At 40.9% G+C, this 22,711-nt stretch overlaps 1 protein-coding gene across 1 annotated transcript in view; it reads right to left on the bottom strand.

Moving 5' to 3' along the window:
- Positions 1 to 22,711, bottom strand: part of HIVEP3 (HIVEP zinc finger 3) — a 2,131,558-nt gene that overhangs the window by 57,744 nt on the left and 2,051,103 nt on the right. Inside the window, exon 13 of the mRNA XM_086956857.1 lies at positions 1,094 to 1,269. Coding sequence (XP_086812983.1) covers positions 1,094 to 1,269 — 176 coding nt within the window. The remainder of the gene's footprint in view (positions 1 to 1,093; positions 1,270 to 22,711) is intronic.

The following is a 22,711-nucleotide window of genomic DNA, read 5'->3' as shown; positions in this document are numbered from 1 at the left end:
ATCAGGACATTAAAATTTGTTGAAGCAAGGAGCAATGCGTTATTTAACTGATTTAGGTGATTGAATCCGAAATTATTTAAACTAGCCACTCTGAGTTAATTCGGGTAACGGTTAGCAGCATCATACCTATTACTTGTAGTTTTGTAAAGATTGCCACTTGAAGAAAAGTTACGAGCATCCTAGCACAGTTTTTGAAGATCACCAGAGTGAGTGTAGGCCAAATCCAGTGACATGCCAGAGCTGCGTCATGCAAGTCAGGATTTCTGAGATCCAACTCATCTTCCAGCAATGTGCATGAAATGCACCGCTGGAGCCTTTCTTTTAATCATGCAGGTGTAACTGGGTAAAATTCATTATTTAGAAATTTCACAAAATAGGCAAATTGCTATGTTTTCTTTCACTTACAAGAGTGCCAAACTTGTCACAATATTTCAGGAAAATTCTGCTGCTAAAAACTAGATTAGTACTCATTTCAGCAAAATAAGTGACCACATTCATATAACCGATTTTGCTGAGAGAAAATATTTATATCTTCTGCAAAAACCTTTTGCTGATATTTTCTGTCAGAATTATTTAAAAAAATACAACCTCACATTTCTCATGAAATTTCTCAAAGTTTCCTTACAATTTCACAAGATTCCCAGAAGTAAAGTTCCATAGTTACACGAAGCCCTGTTACATATTTACGAAAGCTTTTTTAAACTGAGATAACCAGATTAAACCAAAACACCAGTTCGAACTGAGGATGGGGAATGACACGGCTTCACCAGCATCAATAAAAATGTTATCCTTCACTCTCCTTCCCAAGTGAGAGATCATCAGAGTTAATATGTTTGCTGAGCCCAGATCAGTATGCAGTGTGTTGTTCTGGTGGATTAAAAAACAGCATCTTGAGACCCTAACTTAAAAAACAGCATCTTGAGACTCTAACGGGTGAGTAGTTGGGCTTTACAAAAAACCTGCATATAAATAAATAGCACGTATGCTATAGCGCTGGGTTTGAGTACCCAATCATGGGCTCTGAGCAATATGGACAATGTTGCTGCTATTCCACCCTACCCATGTGTCTTCGAGAAGCATGGCAGGCTCTTACCTTTGGTTTTGAAAGCAAAGTTACAGTACTTGCAGACATACGGCCGGACATCCGTGTGTGTGCGAATGTGCTTCTTCAGCATACTGGGTTTTTTGCAGCGTATCCCACACTCCTCGCACACATACTTGCCTCTTCCACGGCCTCGCACATACACATACTCCTCATTCGACTTGTACCTGAAGACAATAAGTATACACAAACAAGAAAAACTGTCACTCATACAAAAAATACAAAAAAAATACATATTTAGTATTAATATAACAGAGTTACTGAGTAACGAAGGGCAAAACTGTATGTGTATAGAGCAGTCTTTAGAACGGGTAGACTGTGGTACTTATCTGCAATCAAACTCTGTAATATAGCATTTGTGCAACAAGAGCGACCATTGAAACTATGGGATCCTGTGTATATAATGATTCTTCGAAAACTATGGTTCTCATACACTTGTCAAACAATCACTGTAAGCAATTAGTGCTGAAAGACCACAATATAAATAACCACCACAATTGTTCCCTAGTCATGATATTCTTTATCAAAATCAATCAACCATCATTGTTTCAAAACAACCCAACGGATGTGCACTGTGTCCCATATGAAAAGAAGACCACAACAAGAAAACACTAACAAAAAATAAAAAGTGAACTAGGGCTTGTGCATGTTTGGAAGAAACAACTTCCATATTTCAAATGGTCCTTTCAATCTCAACAGTGTTTGTTTGTTATCTTATGATGTCGATGATATTTCAACCCTTTTCGCGTTACAAGGGTTTCATCAGGTCTCGAGGGATGTATGGACATCTTGAAGGACCACTCTCCTAGGTCAAACTATGTGGGGTTGGTCATAGTTATTCTTCCGTGGCACTAGGGAGATGTTCACCAAAGTGAATAATGTAAGTATACTTACTCAGGGGTATATGGTGGTACCCGTGAGATTTTGCCTGCTAGAAAAGGCAGTTGTGTATGGCGGTGTGCTGCCTTCAGTCTGATGAGGAAAAATAAGTGCTGATCCTGAAAAATGAGTGCCGCTAGACCCCACCTTCGTCAACTGACTCAAATTAAACACTGTGTCCTGGTTGACAAGCCCCAAATTTATTGGGGCCAGCCAACAAACATTTTGCAGTTGGGGAATGGAATATTAATAAACTACGTATAAGTAACATTGATTGTTGACAGTCCCTAGAAAAAGCAGTATTAATCACTGTGCTAAAAACAAAGTATTATAATATGAATACATTGCAGTTTCATTGAAATAATGCTCTCCAGGATGGCAACAGATGATCAGGGTGAACATGCGAGTTGGCTACCTGCGAAAGCGGAAAGGCTTCAGATGAGAGGGAAGGGCATACACATACTTGCACTATTTTTTAGTACTATGCAGACAGAAAACACCTCACCTGTCACTATTTATTACTGAAAGAGAAAATAAACAGAAATAAGGACTTTGACTGGCTAACCAAGTTATCCCTAATACTTGCAGGTCAATGGCTATGTAGATTTGTACCCTGAGAAAAAAAAGTAAACAAAGTAGGAGATTCCCTTGCATGTCGCCTGGCTCTGCAGTTACGGTAAGTCCCTCGCCCTCCACACATCCGTCCTAACAATTACCGCACCGCTTCCAACAGCTGGAGATCTGCTCTTCTAATGACTATGTGTTAAGCAAGAAAATATAATCTTAACTGTTTCTGGATCTCATGCTATTTGGAACTAGATGGACTGAACATTTTGCAAAGAAATACCACATGCATTTACAATTGTACACAGATTGGGTCACAACCAGGTTCTCATCCACATGGAGTATGACTTGGAAATCAATCAGTTATTTACAAGTATTTTGAATAAATGACTGGACGGGTGAAGGTGAACTTCTCTTGTCTAAAGAGATCTAACTAGATGGCAGAACAGATGAAAGAGCGTTTCTGTTGTCTAAAGAAGCAGTACGTAACCCTTTGACTTCTGTGAACCCCCGCATAATCATTACTAATAATAATAATAATAATAAGACATTTATAGAGCGCCTGGCTACACATAGAACAGTGTGTCCCGCGCTAATCACTGATAAAATTCAACCGAGAACCTGAGAGAACGGGATTATGAAATGGGGAAGAGGAATGTTTTTAATTTCCTCCGGAATCCTGTTTCGGATGGCTCCATCCTCAAATTCAGTGGTAGAGCATTCCAGTATTTGGGGGCTAAGCTCAGGGTCCCCCAATGAATAATTATTGGACTCCGGGGACCAATACTGAGTCATTACTGGAAGTCGTGGACCCCAACCTAATAGTCGTGGCCCGTTCAGATAAGAGAAATGGGGCTGGGTGGGGAGGGGAGTTTGAGGGATGATGACGAGGGAAAAATGTTCCCCCGTAGTCATCTGTCGAAAACACCCATCCCCCCACCCTGCCCACCGCTTCACCTGCATGAGCCGCGGCTGCAACCTAAGCATTTTTGATGATTTGAACTGCAAAAAATACAAAACGAATACAGAAACTTGCTTTCATCAAACAAGTACATAGATGATTAACTATTTTATTAAATTTACAAACAAGTACTTAATAAAAAAAAAACAGAATTTTAATTCTAATAGGAATGTTGGAGTTTTTCAAAATTCAATAGAGGCCACTCATGGTCCTTATGATATTCTGTTTGATGTACTTGCACTGCTACCAAAAATCAATCTGAGGATACTATTTAAATTTTTTGCCTCCAATTTCAAATCCCTTCACATTTAAAGAACGTTTTAAAATTGTCAACTGTACATTCTGCTTCTTTATTTATATACACTTTATTAATCTGTTGAATATATATTATTTTTTTAAGCAGTCGCTGACCCCCTGAGAAGGATTCACGGACAACTTGGGGTCCCTGAACCACAGATACTGGTCTAAAGAGATCTTAATGCTTTGTGAGACCACACCCTGCCCATTGGCTTGACTACACACATCTCAGAAGGTACAAAACATGTGGGTCATCTTCAACGCAGGTATCATCTTCATTCTCTAGATTGATGTAAAGGTGTAATCCATCAACTCTCAGCTTTTGATGCACCAGTAATTCTTGCATACTGTCATGCCCAACAGCGAGTGAAGATGTCCATGGCCTTAGTTATGGTGCTTTTTTCTAACAATGGTCCCATGCATAGACAGGTACAAGAAAATAAATATAGACACAATGGATCTATATTGAGTAGCGTGATTTATCCAGCCGGACAGGGATCACAATTTTTACTATAGAGTAAATTCAACAAGGAAAATACCTTACATCCAAAAGAGTGAGACACAAGCCTGTGCCCTCACGCTTACAAATTGGCAAAGTAAGAGAATAGGAAAGGCAGAAAAGAGACAATTAGGCAAAGAGGGAGTCTTTTCTGAAGAATGAAAAAGTGGCAGAAATTCAGTTACACCATTATATGCATATCACATTCGGTATACATTCACATATATGGTGTTACAACAAGTCGACGGCGTTTCGATCCCTTAACCAAAATACATAGGATCATCATCAGGACAAAACGTTTGTTTGCCTAAAGAATATATAACACAATAGCCTGTTCAGTACAGCTATACGTTTAAACCAGGGGTGGAGGTAAACTAGTCATGGATGAGGGCCAGATGGGCTTCAATGCTTGGTGCGTCGCGAGTGCGGACACTGCCAGAAATTCAGTCAGGTTAGGGCTAGTTCAACGATATGGCTATCTGTTTAGTACAGCTATGCATTCCAACCAGGGCTGAAGGTTAACTTGCCATGGAAAATTGCCGGATGGGCTTCAATAGTTAGTGCGTCGCGATTGCGTGCACCGAGAATTCTATCAGGTTAAGGCTAGTGCACCGATATGGCGGGGAGCAGGGCGTTCTGAATCCCACGAGCGGGAATGTTCCAGAGGGCAGCCGAAATGAAGGCTTCGTGCAGGAACCCAGTCATGTTTGGACACGACTGGGTTCCTGCAAGAAGCCTTCATTTCGGCTGGTGTATTCACTCCGCATTGCAGGCGTTTGAAATACTTGGCTCCCTATTGCGGGATCCGGATTAACAAAGGTTCATACGCGACCCCTTTCTTTAGGCTGCCCTCTGGAACATTCCCGCTCGTGGGATTCAGAACTCCCTGCTCCCCGCCATATCGGTGCACTAGCCTTAACCTGATAGAATTCTCGGTGCACGCAATCGCGACGCACTAACTATTGAAGCCCATCCGGCAATTTTCCATGGCAAGTTAACCTTCACCCCTGGTTGGAATGCATAGCTGTACTTAACAGATAGCCATATCGTTGAACTAGCCCTAACCTGACTGAATTTCTGGCAGTGTCCGCACTCGCGACGCACCAAGCATTGAAGCCCATCTGGCCCTCATCCATGACTAGTTTACCTCCACCCCTGGTTTAAACGTATAGCTGTACTGAACAGGCTATTGTGTTATATATTCTTTAGGCAAACCAACTTTTTGTCCTGATGATGATCCCATGTATTTTGGTTAAGGGATCGAAACGCCGTCGACTTGTTGTAACACCATATATGTGAATGTATACCGAATGTGATATGCATATAATGGTGTAACTGAATTTCTGCCACTTTTTCATTCTTCAGAAATCACTCACTCTTTGCCTAATTGTCTCTTTTCTGCCTTTCCTATTCTCTTACTTTGCCAATTTGTAAGCGTGAGGGCACAGGCTTGTGTCTCACTCTTTTGGATGTAAGGTATTTTCCTTGTTGAATTTACTCTATAGTAAAAATTGTGATCCCTGTCCGGCTGGATAGATCACGCTACTCAATATAGATCCATTGTGTCTATATTTATTTTCTTGTATCTGTCTATGCATGGGACCATTGTTGTTAGAAAAAATACGTTTCCCGAGGTCCTGTGCTGACTCGTTGGGTGCCCTTGTTTTTTGATACTTAGTTATGGTGCATCTCAATTCCTCGTCATTATCTTCTCTGGGCTATCCAATAACCTTATGCATAAATTGAAGAGAGTCTAGAATCATACACTACTGTGTTGTTTCAGAAACAGACCACATGAATGGCTACAAGTTGGGTCAAGAATTGAGTTAAGAATCTATTAACCAAACAAAAGACCAGGCTAATTTAAAGAAAGAGGCATTGTGGCCAGAATATTTTGACCTTTCATCTCTGCATGGATGCAGGTCTCAGGGAGTACAGAGATCAAGACTATGAAATAAATTGATCTCTATCTTGATGACAGAATCCAACCATACTTGATTCAGTAAACGTCGGAAAATTGAGCTATTGAAGCTGTCATTCTACTGAGGACCTGAAACTTAGATGCTTGCAACGAAACAATAGCACCCAGAATCCTTTGTAACATCTGGTTACTTATGAACTACTCTTTCCCTGAGTCCACAAATCCTTCTGAATACCACATTCTACAACAGTGGTACGAGTTGACTTGGTATTTATCTACAAATAGACTATACATAGACTACAACACAATAATATGCTGAATTAACTACATCATCACTTCAAACTCCATATTTTCTGGAAACTGGCCGGGAGTGGGAGGGTTGCAAAAACCAACAGTCACATATGGTGCAGTTTGAGATTTGCGAGAAAGTCTACAGTTGACTTATGCCCTTTACTTGTGTTTCAGCAAAGACCAGCAAATCTAGGTACTAATGCAGTCTCTTTGTTTGGTTAGGAGTTTAATTGCCTTCAGTGAAATCTTGAGCCTCTACTGAAAGTGGTCCCTTAATTAAGTAAGGGGAAGTTGATGATACCAACATAAAAATAGTGCTATTATTTCCTTTAGTTTTAATTTGTACTTTTCTATTTAAATATTTCTTGCTTCCACTTAATTTAACATATAATACGTGTATTTTTGAAGTCATGTATCCTGTTTTATCTCATCAAAAATTTGACACAAAGCATTGCCCTTTGATGTAAATTGGAAGGAAATACCCATGCAATGGCTTCGCTTTGCACCACGTTCAATGAAGGAACTAGAGATCAATAGAAGCTGCCCGCTCAACTTGACTAAATTGTGTGATCAGAATCAATTATTTCTCTTCACTGTGTATCCTTTTCTTTGACCAACACATTTAAGAGCACTTTGAAGTACATCACTTCAGGGTGCACACTCTACAAAAACATCTTTGTAAGCAGTTTAATAGACTATAATGTTGTCCTATCTATAATACAAATAGAGGCAATATGACAGAGGCACTTGAAAGTGACTTGCCTATTAGTCTACTAATAATATCATCATCAGGACACAATGGAAGAGGTTCATGAATGATTCTAAGTTCAAGTTAAAAACAATCACTGCTAATAATTTTCAGTCAATGTAGTTATTGTTCTACTGTGTTAAAGTAAAACACTTTGTGGGGTAGAAATGATGCTGATTTACACCTGGGCTCCAATGCCACCAAATCTTAAAACAGCCCCTAGAATAAAAACGTAGATCCCTCGGAGTACAGAGCCCAGAGTTCTGGTAGTCTCTCCCCTAAGTTAAAAAAAACAAGCAAACAATATGCAATCTATAGGTCAACTAGAGACCTGAGAACTCAACTCAACTACTGCAATTAAACATTCCTGATTACGTGGAGGCAGCTTTGATCGGCCCTGTGGCTATATTAGAAAATAAGTGGATATGAGCTTGCACTAGCCAGGACTCTCTGGGCTCTAAATGAATGCAGAGGTTCCATTTCCATAAACAAATATGATGCTGCCAGGGAAGGGCAACACTAGCGTCTTTGACCCATAGAGTTAGACCCGCTTCTACTTCACTCTTAGAAATTTCCTGAAGGATTTAAAAAACACGTTTGTGAAAAACCGAGATTGGAGATGGAAACGAAACCCTACGCCAAAGCTTGAGAGATGCTACATCAGTATGTAGGAATGGCTGCAGCCACTGTTGGCTAACATCTTCTACAACCACTTAGATACCAGAAATCTTGCAAAAGTTTAAAAAATCTACTTTGGGCCTACTGCACCACAGAGAGTCACTGAAGAAAATCTGGAGGACCTCTATGTGTACATAGATACAAGGGAGATACTCCTGCTTGTTCTCATTGACCCCTCCACAGCCTTCCATATAATCAAATGTAGAGCTGTCCTTTATATGTACTCCATTTGAATGAATCAGGGCAAGATTCTCTTAGAAGTTCCACCACAAGCAGGAACGATGGATGTTCCTTACTATGCAGCTATCCCTCTTTAATCCTTTTCAACCTCCTCTGAACCCTGAGGGTATCTCCCATACGGTTCAACATCTATTTGTTGTTAATGAGTAAACCTCTGACCTAATGTGACATGTCTGTTTATCAATACACATGCAGGTACTGAGGTCAAGTGGCTCAGTTGCTGACTTGCCTTGTGTGGTTAATATATGTACTGTCAATACATAAAAATAACCCTTTGATCTGGGTGTCTAGACTAACAAAGCTATTTTACCCTACTCTAATCTGCTCCCAACACAATCGGGTTTTGAAATCTGGTTTTACCTACATCTCACTTACACCAAACAGTCCTTTGTGTAGCACCTCTTATTTACGACGTTCGTGCCACAAAAAATATCTTGTTAACATTGCTTCCCAACTCTTTGGATCTTGGTCTGCACCCTATTGACCACTGGAGAAACCAATTAAGCAGCATGCAATTGCCCTAGTAAGTTTTGTCCCTACAAACAGATGCCTTGGTGCCCGCCTGTATTCATCCTTCAAGATTATTGTTTCTTTATCTCTGCTCCCTACCTCAATCATCACCACTTTGATATTAAATTCTCAGAAAAAAGAATAAATCTCTGTTTTGTTTTATAAGGCAAATGCCTACAGTTTTGATAGCTATACGTAATAATAATAATACCCCCTAACCATAACTCTGCCTGAATGATTTATACAAAGAAGATAAAGACTACTGGGGGCTTTTTAAGATTTAATCACATATTTGTCACATTTTGTATTGGTTACCTTCACAAAACAACAGGTTTTACATAGACATTGATGAAGTGATTCAAAATGTGTTATACAGGATTAAAAGTTTCAAATACACACACAAAATGTGTTACAAGAAAAGTGTTTGTGAGTTCACACTTCTCCACCAAGAAAACATTTTCCACTTGTATAGTGCAATTGTTAGGAGGAAAGGACTTACTGTGACACACAAATTAAAACTATTTTGTAGACCTGGAACATTATGGACCAACTGAGGAATATTGCCAACTGGGTCAATATTTGGGTAATTTTCCTGTGGCTATGGACTTACTTGTCTATGAAGTCATTTGATCAGTCTGAAGATATCCCTTTATTATTATTATTATTATGTTTCTTATATAGCACCTGAATCGACCCCCGAAGGGGTATCTCCGCGCTTGCCTTGGGAACCCGTCCTGGCTTTTCCCTGTGAGATAGCCCTACAGGGCATCCCCAAGGTGAAAGCCAGGCATCCCGCTGCGGGGGGGCCGTTGTGGAGATTAAGCAAGCTTAATGCCCAGAGTTGCAGAGTGTGAACCCATGATTAGGTCAGGCACGAAGCGAGAATTATCGAGTCCATGGACATTTGAGCTCAAGACCCTGCCGCATCGGGAATTGAACCCTGGTCCCGGGTCTGACCTCTGCTTCAGGGTCTGCCTGCTCTAACCAGTGAGCCACACTTCTTCCTTGAAAGAAATTACTTTAGAATCAAGGTAGATTTCTTTTTTTCAGATCAGGGGAGTAGTCAGGGGTTTCAGATTTGCTCTACAAATAGCAAGTCTCCATATGGCAAAAATTGGGGGTAAATGATTATTCACCAATTAGAAATGCCATGGCAACATCATAAAATGGAAAAGACCTATTGTTGATGTGATATATATATGGAAAGGGACATGTGAAGAACTAAGGGAATTCCATGAATGGCTAAACAGAATAATGCCTTACAATTCACTATGACCCACAGTACGGGAAAAGTTAAGTTCCTGTACTAATGGCTCTAAAATTCTGAACACAAGCTATATACCAGCTTGTAAGGGAAACCCCCTGTTAGGAACACCTTCCTGAATTTCACAAGCCATCATATGAGAAACCTAAGAGAAAATATCTCCCTGGGCCAATTCCCCAGAATCAGATGCAGCTGCATCAGAAGGGAAGATTATTAAACCATGCAGGTCACCTCATAAAGAAATTACGAACCAGAGTATATCCTAAACTTATCACAATAATGTATTGGCTGGAATTGGAGTTGCTACTCAATAGATCAACTAATGGAACCGCTGACGGAGGAAGAGTATATAATTTACTCCACACGCGAGAGCCTTTCTGAGTGGTTACTCTATGGATACCCAATCTCATTTTTTTTCAAGCTGAAATATAAGAGGGAATTACTCTATGGCTCGAAGATGCAAAGTTGCCTTTTTAGCAGCATTAGTGTATATATCAGAAAGGAAACTTTACAACTAGTAGATCATTACTACTGGGGAAAATAATCTATCCTTAGGGCACTTCCCTCTCTGCAGCCCCCAAAAACCATAGGTACTATATTTTGTAGCAGCAGTTTCAGGCTTTGTGAGGTCTGGTACCTCAAAACATTTGATTGTCTGTAAAGACTTCCTTTACCTGAGCATGTGCACTCCCCAGTCTCACATTGTTCAGACTCCAGACGGGGGGCTCTCTTGACATAAATAGATACCCGTACCTTGGTGGCAGGCCAAACAGGCACTGGCACAGAGAAAGGTAACCCCCGGTTTGGGCTTCTGGTACTCCTGTGGCAGTAGCGGAAAATTAAATGGACCACACACATTTAAGGCATATTATCTATGTTGTGAAATTCTAAGGACTCATGCTAATGATGGAACCCACACACAACTTGGTATCTTTAATGAAGGCAGTATTACATTTACACTTAACATCAGGTTGCAAACCTGAAATGCACAAGATACCACACTGGTAATGCTGGTGACATTCTTGCCCAGTCATTTGGTCTAACTATACATTGTACCTAACACTAACTGAACACTGCCAAATGGATCAATGACTGCATCACATATTTCAAGTGCAGAAGACAAAGGCAAAAAAACTGGAGACAGCTGCTCACACAGTGCAACATATGCCACTACATACTGTGATACTTGCATTAAACTAGGTGTCCATTCCCAAGAGGAAAGATCAATACAAGGCCGGACCAGCCGTAGAGGGCACCAGGTGTTTCCCTGGTTGTTCCCAACCACCACCCTGTCATGGTAGTGTAATACTGCCTCAGCTCACTCACCACCCCCAGCAGTTGCTGACTGTCCCTGGTGGTGGTGATCCACTGCTCACTGTTGATCACTTCCAAAGATCACTTACTCCCTGCACAGTAGGAGTATAATGAATAGACCCAATGACAGATGACAAGCAAATTAATTCTCCCTATCAACCATTTCGTGTCACTACGTGCCATTGTAAACAAATTCACTCATATTGAAATAAAAACAAGAATCACTGGTGCATTTATGGTGCAGTTACCTGGATTAGTCTAAGTTGTACAGCCCTTGAGGCATTATATAGAGATGAGAGCTGCCTGTCTACTTCAGGGCTCTGAATGTACATCTCTGCTGCCACAATAAAGCCTCTGCTCAAAAACTACAGACTGTTGCCCCCACCCCAACCCCCCAAAAAGTATACAGTGGACCTGACATGTACTAGTTCTAAAGTAGTAGTAATCATACTAATACACAACCTCAGTAATATGAGAACTAAACCAAGGAAAAAGACAGTAAAACAACAAAACATTAGGATTGAGTAACCATCTTGGAAATGCTTTATTTTAAGTAATAAAGACCAAAATTGCCCTTATGCCCCTGCAATACAATTTGCCTGAAATCAAAATGCTGATGGCTCCGAAGTAAGTCCATACTGGAAAGAACCTAATCAAAGACAACGTGGCAATTGCACAGAGCGTCAGCATTCGTTATGCATACTGTGGGTCACCACGTGTCCTTGTAGTGACACTGGCACAGGACCCAGCTGCTTCTGTAAACTTGGCAGCCACAGGACCAGTCCATGCCAAGTGCTTGAGAAGTTATGTGATGCTGGCAGGCCGCCTGTAAGAAGAAGGCATTGTCCCGAGACGGGTTTACTTAATATATTGAAGGTGGAAACACAATATAAATACATTGTAGCACAGGCTTGGAAAATCAGTTCCTCTAAGTTGGCTATACGATGGCTTTACATCAGAGTTCTATGCCCGCTCCATCAGTTGAAGTGCTACTGGAGAATGGATCCACACCTGAATATGTACATTTAAATCTGCAGAAAGAGACAGCTACTGGTAAGACTAGCCCATAGCCTTCCAAACATATTCTGCACGTGTGCCATGACAGGAGCTTGGTGTAACCCTAAAAAGCGGTGAAGGGACTAACCTACTCATTGTGTTACTCCATTCCAAGGCTGCCCTCATTCAGTTTTAGAAGGAGGGCTTGAGGATTTTTGATCAATGGTGTAAATGAAGACAGTGCAGGCAAACTTTTTCCCTACAGGAGGGTTTATGGAATGTTAGCATTGTCGGCCAATTGAGGAAACCGTGGTGTCTCCACACCTACAAAACCGGGCAAGAAAGATGGTAAGAGGCTAGGATAGGAAAACAGCAGCCATTGCTGCCCTTGTGCTACAAGATGATGGGCAGACAGAAAACACAGAGAACTTAGTATCACTCTAGCAACTAGAAAAAGCATTGCAATGCAGACCAGAGGGAGGACCAGTTTTATACCAACTGTTGCTGGGATGTAGTCACCAGATGTACCAAGCAAGCAAGAACTGTAACGAAAAGGCTGGCCTTCCTCTTCTGGTGGACGTATACAAGAAAGTGATGGATGGAACTCTTGAATTAATCTCAGCTACTGATAATTACTCGGGCTGCATCGTTATTTTGCACACCATGCACCTCAGTTTGGACCCAGCCATATGCAAACCCGTCTTGACCCTTCTCCAATATGAAAAGTCCAGCTTGAACTGCCATGCCAGGTCCTTACTGAAATGGAGCACAAGCAATGTAAGACCGAATTTGCCATTATAAGGGCTCAACAGTTCGGTATAACTTGGTTCCAGTGGCACAGCGTGCGTGGAACGCATGTCTGGGCATACCCATCCAACTTACGGCGTTGCACTGAAGTATGCAAAAAGTGATGAATGGAATGCTTGAATTAATCTCAGTCACTGGTAATTACTTAGGCTGCATTCAAGTCCATTATTTTGCACTCCATGTCAACTTAGTTTGAACCCAGTCATATGTAAGTCAGTCTTGACTCAGCTCCAATAGGAACGGTTCATCCCGAAATGCCAGTCCAGGTCCTCCATGAACTAGAAAATAAGCAACCCAAGCCCGGTTTCGCCCTTATTAGGACTCATCAGTCAAGTACAGAGGTTGGTCGAGTGGCACAGCGTATAAATTAAATTGGAGCAATGTGATAAGTAGCTTGTCAATGTGGAAACTGGCAAGCTGGCATCTTAAGCAAAATCAGGTGTATCCGAGTTTCTCTGCTGGCATATCAACCATTATAATTTAGCAGAACCTCTTGAATATTCGAATACTGTCCTGATATTACTGACACCTCCACCTCGTGCACATATGTTTAAAAAGTGGGCATAATCGCATACTGCTACAGAGGAACAATTAACCTTTCCATTATGACAGGCTCTGAGCTATTTTAACAATGCATGGTTTTCTGTCATAACTGTCTTTTATGATATAGTGACATATATTTACAAAACAAGGTTGGGAAACCCACTATGTGGTCCCTTAAATATGTTCGTGGTGATGAGCACCTTTCTCCCTTTTCCATCTCTACGGTGATCTCTGAATGGCGATCATGTGTCTGCGAATGTGTGTCAATCTCTGTATGTGAGTGATTTGTGAGTTTGTAAATTTGTGTGCATGATTATCTTCTGGTAAAAGTTTTCTAGTTGTGTGTGGATTGTGAAAAGGTGTATACTGTGGGAATGTTTGTATCTGAGGGGATCTAAGTGTTAGCTAATCTGTTTGGGATCTTTGTGTCACTGGGAGAATTAATCGAGCAAATTCAACATAGACCGTTCTTTTTATATAAAAACTCACTCCTTGTACAATGTAAAGCTACTAAGAAGAAGGAAACATTTCAAAATAACTAGAAAAGTGCACCAAAGATCTAGATTGCCCACCCCTGTCCTGACCAGCCTCATCATGTAAGTCTACTTTTTTTTTTTGGTGGTCTTTTTTACATTACAGTTTCGATAATTTCATCAATAAATACAATGCAAATTCATCAGTAGCATAATTTACATGTTTGTAGAAAAAAAAATCCAAAGTAAAGGAGCCGCTTTTATACATTAAATACAGTTTACAATCTCTCAGTCTATCCAAAGTTAATCCCTGACGTTAATCCCGAGATCCCCGGCTAGCCTCCAGGAGAAGTAACTGTGTCGTTCGTTGTACTACAGCGGACTACACATGTGCCAGCCACTTCATCCTGTCTGAGCCACATGGTTATAAGTGCCCAGATCTTTTGGTCCTTCTCCCTGACCTGAAGGCCCTTGCTTTTATATAGTGCGGCTTCCTGAGGATAGATACTTGGCAAGTGATAGAACCATGCCGGATACGTGGGGGCCAGGTATCCTTCCAAGCCATAGCTATCAATAACCTAGCTACAGCAAAATACCTTTGTGATGTCGGTAAAGTAGCTCGACTATCAAAACCCAATAGCATCAAAGCTGGGCTGATTGTGATCGTCCTATTAGTTATTTGCTGCCAAACGTTTTCTATACCAGTTTTTAAAGGCATCAATTTACTACATGCCTAAAACAGGTCTGCAGGACCAATTTGGCATCTAGGACAGTTGTCATTCTCCCTTTTCTCCCATTCGAAAAGTTTTGTGGGGGGATATAACACAGGTTGAAGAGGGTTTTGTGATGCTGGGCCTTTAGATTTGCTGACAGAAAGATCTTCTTACCTAGTTCAATCGACATATCTAGGTCGATCTCCTCCTCCCCTATTTTTTCTGCCCATTTCACCTCCATTTTTTCCAGATCATTGGGGAGGGTTTCCAATAATATCGTTCAATAATCTTTGATCCTACTGTCCCCCCAGTATATCGTTTCCATTGTTGTTATTTCCCTCAGGTTGAAAGACTATGTAGGCAAACTCTTTAAATGCTCCCTGATCTGTATGTATTTGAACTGTGTCCTATTATCTATCCCCTGGTTTGGAACTAGTACTGAAAATGGGATGATCTCTGAGTGATTAAATAGGCTCGCTATCCTTACTATTCTGGCCCGCTTCCAACCTCTACCCATGATATCATACATCTCCGCTGGGAAGAGGGAGGAGCGCCATAAGGGTGAATACCCATTGTACTTTGGGATTATTAACAATCTGCTGACTTTGCCACAGATCTTCCGGGCAGCCTTTAAACACTTAAACCGTGTTCTTTTTTTTTATAGTAACTGGGTTCCAGCTGCCTAAAAAAGAGCCCCACAACCTCTTTTTCAAAAGCTAATCGATAGATGGTAGGTAGATCTGATTCCTCACTCCTCGGCCTATCTGTCATAAGCAAAGTGTTCATCTGTTGCAGGGCAGCTGCCCGGTAATAAAACAGCAAGTTTGGAACAACCCACCCACCCTGTCTTGCGTGAGTGTTCGTGTTTTCAATGCTGGTCTGGTTTTTTGCTAGTGCCATATAAAGTTTGTGAACATTGTATTCAAAGTCAAAGACAAAGTCAAATTTTGCTTTATTCGGTTAAAAATTTAAAACCATCGAAGCACAGCAATATTTCATGGGGTAAATAACACATTACAAACAACCATATATTATTAATGACACTTTTACAAGTAAACATAACACCATCAAGAAAAACACTTGGCATTCAAATAAATAAATAAGGTAAAAAAAATGTATCACCCATTAAATTTTCCATATGAAGACCCATAATTCATTAACCAGAGCATCACATCACAAAGTTTCTATTTAAAAAGTCACCATAGGTACGAAGGTGGGGTAAAGGTCCAACTATGTCTGTACTTTATTTCTTCACCTGATAGCCCACGTGATGTAGCTAGCTACCCCAAAGCACACCACGGAGGATCCCAACATTTGCAAATAGGCCAAAGCTGGCCTAACTTGCTCAAAGTTACGGCCCTTTAGCAATGGCAAATTGAATTTCTTGTGCAATAAAACATAAAAATCGCAGAAAAAAACATATGTAAAGTATTCTGTTCCGAGAAATTGTCACAAGGACAGGGTCCCAAGGCTCCTTCCTTGGAGAAGCCTTTTGGAAATGATAATAGCCATGGGAGTATGTTATACTTGAACCTTATTAATACATACAGATGATAAGGCTTGTTTATATAGTTCAAGTATGGCAGAATTTCTCTCCCTATACTCAGCATTACAAAGCTCCTGACTGAGGGTTTTTGCAGTTCCCTTTCTTCTCTCATCATCATTACCCTGTTCAAAAACTGAACCTTTATGGCTTTAATGGCTGCCTTGCCTAATACCCCAGGGTTAGTAAACAGATCAGGGCTACCCAATAAATCCATTTGGGTTTTGACATATCGTAACCACGGGATATCAAGGGCTCTGTCTAAAGAGATACAATCTTGGATGACCAGTTGGTTTAGGTTAGGTCGCTGCTGTGCCCAAGTTCTTAGCCAGCCTAATAGTGGGGCCACGGCAATCTGAACTAAAATGTAGCCCACACCAAGGTCCTCATGAATATTAAACGTAGCAGCAGAGGCTGGGAGAGACAACAACTTACGAAAAAAAGGTGTTCTCTGCCGCTTGGATTTCGCTAGCATCTGTGTGGCCCCATACCTCGCTCCCATATAGCACCATTGGGACACACTTAGCATTGTATATTTTCATGATGGCCGGAAGTGGCTTAGAACCTAACCGTTTTGCAAACCCTAACAGAGCCCCAGTTTTTATATAAGCAAGAAATTATTGGTCTACTAATAGTTTCTTATCGAATGTCCACCTATGCTGCTTCACCTCTATTCCTTGCCCTGTTATTCCCAGCAGCAATGGATTATGATCTGAAAAGAGTTGGGGCAATTTGGTTATCTCTACCTCATCGAGCATATTAATAGGGGTCAAAAAATAATCTAATCAAATGTATTTTTGATGGAAGTGTGAAAAGTAGGTGTATCCGGGGTCGGTAGTATGCTTCTATGCCCAAACATCAGACAAACCATGACTGCCCTTAAAGGTGGTTAGTGGTCTATATACCTGAGGTTTCCTCCCATTACATTTTAGATCGCCATCCTGAGATAACCCCAGGTGTATATTTAGGTCCCCACATATTAACAATTGGGTCGGCCAGGAGTCCGGCTCCACTTTCAAATCCGCTCATATTTTAGGGTCGTCTTGGTTTGAACCATATATAGTCCCTATTGTCAACCCAATATTTAATGTAACTTTTGCCCAACGCACCCACTTATCCGCTATTGTATGCTTTATTATCCCAGCTTGGTGCCTAATATATATGGCGACTCCTCTTATCATAGAAGTTTGTGTAGAGCATACTGCCAATTCATAGCCCCTTATCTGAAGGGCATCTTTGTTGCACCATGGGGTATGTGTTTCTTGGAGACAGATTACCTCTGGGTTGATAAATGTTAGTATTTTGTGTACCTTTGCTCTTTTCTTTTTATCATTCAGACCCCCACAATCGCTGTACAAATCCTCAACTTAACCCATAGCTAGCTACGGAGATCATCCATCTGCATCGCATAATTCTGAAGTTTTTATTTAAATCTTGCACTTTTGCATTTTCTTTCTGGCTTTTCCCACCTTAATTCCACTACTATTCCCCCCAAAACCTCCCTCTTCCTCCCCCTCCCCCTCCACCCACTCCCAACCTACCCATCCTGTTCCCCCTCCCTCCTTCTCCCTTCCCATGAAAGCTTTCAGGCCACTGGTCTTTTAAGTGATAAAGCAGACTTACACTGTGATCAATGAGCCCCCCTCCTTAAATCCATTGGATTTGCAACAAAGATTGAAAGCCAAACCAAAAGCCATACAAAGAAGAGCATACCCAAAATGACATAGTATAAATGAGAAGGAAAGAAAAACATAGTGGCTAATACATATTTCAGTGAGTCCCTAATCTCTAGCTCTATTCTATTTTATTCCAGATCATATCTCTTGACCGTCAAGACAATTCTTCAATATTTTAAATCCTACTTTCCCTGAACCTTTACATTGAGTTCTCCTAATAATTCTTTCACTTTAATTTTGGATGTAAAGGAGTGGGTCCTATTACCAGCTACCACTTTTAGTTTTGCTGGATTCATCAGAAAGACCTGTGCACCTTTTGTCTGAAATGGACTGATCATCTGCGGTAACCTCCAGCGTCTCTCAACGGTCATATGAGATATATCAGGCCGGGTGAAGAATTCAGTATCATCCACCTTGCGCTTACTTTCCGGTCTGGATCTCTCATAGATATTCTGCCTGCGGAGATAGTAAACGAGTCCAGCTCTGGATCTTCCATCCGCTCTAGCTCGCAGTTTCAAGGTCAAGGAGACCCGGCGAGTATGTTGGATTTCTTGAGTCCAGTTCCACCTTTCCACATCAGGAAATGGCTTTCTTAATAACTCCACCATATGGAGACGCGGGTCTGTGCCTTTCTTATTCTCAGGAATACCCAGGAACCGCAGTTCAATGTAAAGCTACTAAGAATGGCCAATCACATAAGAAGGAAACATTTAAACATAACTAGAGAAGTACACTGAAGATCTGGATTGCCCACCCCTGTCCTGACCAGCCTCATCATGTAAGTCTACTTGACAAAGAAGGCAAACCCTGGGGGTGCATTAATACAGGACACAATCAGGAGTTGGGTGTTTTGTGGAAGGCGGAATAAAAAAGAATATAATAATAACGACATCTGGAGAAGAGCAGCATTTCTGCCATTACACCACATCTTGTCTCTTTCACAACTAACAAACAAAACAACGTGATGTGCTTGGCAGATAGTCTGTTTAGACTCCACTGGGCCTTTCTAGACTTTGCCATACTAGGAAAGGTATACTTTAGTCCTGTTGATGTCATGTCAAGATGGGTGGAAGTGTTGTTTATGTGTAACATAACTACTCAGGAGTACCATTTCTGTGCTTTGAGAGATTTTCCACAGGAAAGGTGCTCCATCAATATTGGTCACAGACAACTGTGTGGAATTGACTTTTAAAGAGATGTGTGAATTCCTGCATTAGTTAGGTGCTAAAGATATGTGTACCAATTTATAAAATCCCTAAGGAAATGAGCAAGCTAGAGGGTATGGAGATTAGTAAAAGGGACCACTGAGTTAGCAGTAAAGTCGAGGCGGAATCTGAGGGGAGCAGTAAAAGATGGTGTGGGTCCCTCATATCAACATGAACCCTGTTACTGGCAAATCACAGTTTGAGCTTGCAAAAGCTAGAGATTGTATCACTTCTTCGAGTATTGTGGATGACAAATCCAGTGCTGCTGGTGATCCACCCATTGACATTTGCAGATGTCTCTGCTCCATTCCTTCACTAAGGAAATCAGCAAGGAGTAACATATTGAGGAACCACAGACAACCTGGGTGGTTGAAAGAGTTTGTGTGGGGTCGAGTTTATGTTCATTTTGTTGTGTTGTTGTATGAAGGGTGATTAAGTATGTTTTGTGTTCTCATGTCTCTGGTCCCCATGTACACCATCGTCTGTGTGTTCTCCAGTTTCAGATAATTGTGTGGTATTTCATCCTTGTTTGTATTAGTGTGTTTGAAATTGAGTGGTTGTATTGAGTCCATCATTTTGTTTTGTTTTAGTTGTGAAAATAGGAGATGTGTTTGTAGGAAATCACTGTTTCCACATGTTCCTCTGAATTCTTTGCCTTCAGCTGAACCCTATCCTTTTACTGGCTGTAGATCTCTGTGCAACTTACACCTGCTAATCAGACATAAAGTGGTTGTGCTCCTCCGTTCAACATGGTAAAACTAGGATACTCCAATGGTCATATTTATCTTACCTATAAGCCCCTAATATATGTACCAAGTATATCCCGGTGTTTCAAGTTAAATGTCACTAATGCATAACCGCACCCATTCTGCCATCTTCTACAGTGATAGTGCATACACTACTGGTACTGTGGCTGCTTCGAACCGGATTTTGGTGTTAGATGTGGGAGGACAATAGTACACGCACACACATTCTCCGTCCTCAGAGCCCTAGTTTAGTGTGGCTGCAATCTCGAAAATGCTCAAAGTGGGTAGGGATAGCCCCGGGAACCTTTACCCCATTAGTTACAGCATGCCAACCACTAGCCCATGCCAGGCATAAAATTGGCATCTCAAGGTACCCACTTCAGAACACTTGGGGACCTGTGAAAGGTCAGAAGAGGACTGAACCTGCTCTCTGAAACCCGAGGACAGCACTAAGGGACTGTAAATGCTCTCTCTCTTCTGTGCAGGGCAAATAAGTGGACTCCAAGGGTTATAAGGCGGACCTCCCGCTAAAGCTACATGGACACAAAAAGCTACAAGAGGTAATTTCCAAAAACAGCCAAGCTGACCAGTGGCAACAGGGCCTCGACTGGACACTGCTGTTGGCTTCTACCGGACATTCAGTGAGTCTCTAAGTGCCTCCTCTGAGCTCCTGGGGAGCTTCAAAAGTTTATTCCTGTGGTGGTTTGGGACTTAAAGAACTTAGTCAGAATCAGAAGGTAAAATCTTTTGCCTAGGAAGAACCAAGTTGGCGTATCCAACCTGTCCTTCATCTCGGTCAGCGTCTTATTGTGCCTAGGTCCTGTTCTACCGTGACCATTGACTATCTTTAGTACCTTGTGGTTCTTGATACTATTTCTACATAAAACTTTAAAAACTTACATTCTCTGGTTTCCCTTATTGGATTTTGTTATTTTGTTTATTAATTTTAACTCTATTTTTCAAATTCATTTTATGATTTTTTGTTGTTCTGTATTTCAACTTTATTTCTGTTTTAGTACTGCATACATTCTTTACACGTTGCCTCTAAGCTAAACCTGTCTGCTCTGTGCCATAGCTACCAGGAGGTTGAGCTCAGGGTAATTTAAGGGATTTACCTGACAAGGATTGTGGTTGTTACCTGGGTGGGTACATACCCTCCTCAAATAGTAACCCATTTTCTTACATTGTTGTACATAAAAGATGCTGAAGTTTTAATCCAGTTTGCAGGAGTAATGTATTGGGTAACAATGTGAAATAAATAAAACAAAATAAAAAACCAGTCCCTAAAACAGATTGGGGAAGCTCAACTGAGTCATCGTCAATTGAAAACCTTGTCGATATGCTTTTATTAAAAGGTGCAATCTGATGAATGATGTTACAATACTTATCAAAACTGTAGCTGCCATCAAAGAAAGCAACATTCAGGACCACCTATTGCTGGTTGATGTTAGAGGTGCATGACTAGAAGATGCTAACTGCTTTTTTTCTCTTCACTGGTTGGCCCCTTTCAGCAGTGATTCACTGCAGTAATAGTCTTTCCAATACAGAGACTGATTGGGAAAATGCCATTATGTTCGATGATCACAGTATTCTTTCAGGGGAAGATTTGTACTTCTGTATTTTGTGTTAGGTCTTTATATAATGCATACATTTGCATTCTCAACCAACACAAACCAATAATAATTATGCTAAATATATTTCTGCTAAACACACACAATCATAAATAAAAAGAGCGACCTATATCCATTAAATGTATAGAAAGAGCATGATAACATGAAATAACATGACTATTTTCATTTTTCTCGTGATCCCCACTATTCTCCCTTACTTGTCTCAAAGCGCTGACTCTTCTTTTCTCTTTTCCCTGACCCCCCTCCCCCAATTGTTTTCGCTCCTATCCCTTGGTTCTAAGATAACACACCCTCCATCTTGATGTTTCTGTTGTTCCTTTGATGCTGAATTTAAAGTAAGTTGTAATGCATTGTTTTTTGTCTCCCATGTGATGGTACAGAGACTCCACTGACTCCAATATTGGTCGGCCAGATGCCTACTAGCTGTTTCCACTATTGATGGCTATTTTACGTAGAGTTGTGCTACATACAAATGTGAAAATAATAAATCAAATCAATAAATACCAGCTTACCTCAATAATCCTGTGATATGCAAATAAACTGAAACCTAATGTGTGCAATCTATAATCAATGTCAAAGGTCTTAGCAAAATCACTTCTGTCACATGGTGGCACTGTCAATCTGTTTTAGACTTTCTTGAGATGCTGTTTACAAGATAAGATCTCCCCATAGTAATTAAAAAAGATAAAATCTTACTTCTTTCCACTGTTCACGTCTTAATCTCTGCTTAATAGGTTTCAATAGCACTCCAGACCCTATTTCCACTTTGCTTCGGTACTTCCAATTTGCTGCTATGACATTGACAAGAAATTGCTTTTGTGTGGCATGTAAAACCAGATCCTACCTCTTCTCATTTGAAGAGTTTCATTGACCCTTCAGAAGTACTGAATAATTGTTGCTACTTTTGCTAGCAACCCCCAGCAGAGCCGCTGTTTTTTTCACTGTTTCTCATCTTTTCCAATTTCCATGGTCGCCAGTCATGGTGTCATCTGCAAACCTTCTCTGGTGCCCCCCTAGCCATGTCATGTATAAACGCTATCAAGTGTAAACCAATGAAGTCTTCTTATTCCTTTATTCTGGGTGAACTCTGCTCACCATCAGCTTGCATCT

This window comes from Lissotriton vulgaris, chromosome 2_1 (assembly GCF_964263255.1).
Source record: "Lissotriton vulgaris chromosome 2_1, aLisVul1.2, whole genome shotgun sequence".
Taxonomy (NCBI): Eukaryota; Metazoa; Chordata; class Amphibia; order Caudata; family Salamandridae; genus Lissotriton; species Lissotriton vulgaris.
The sequence above is the reverse complement of the archived record's forward strand: the minus strand, read 5'-3'. Positions and strand labels throughout refer to the sequence as shown.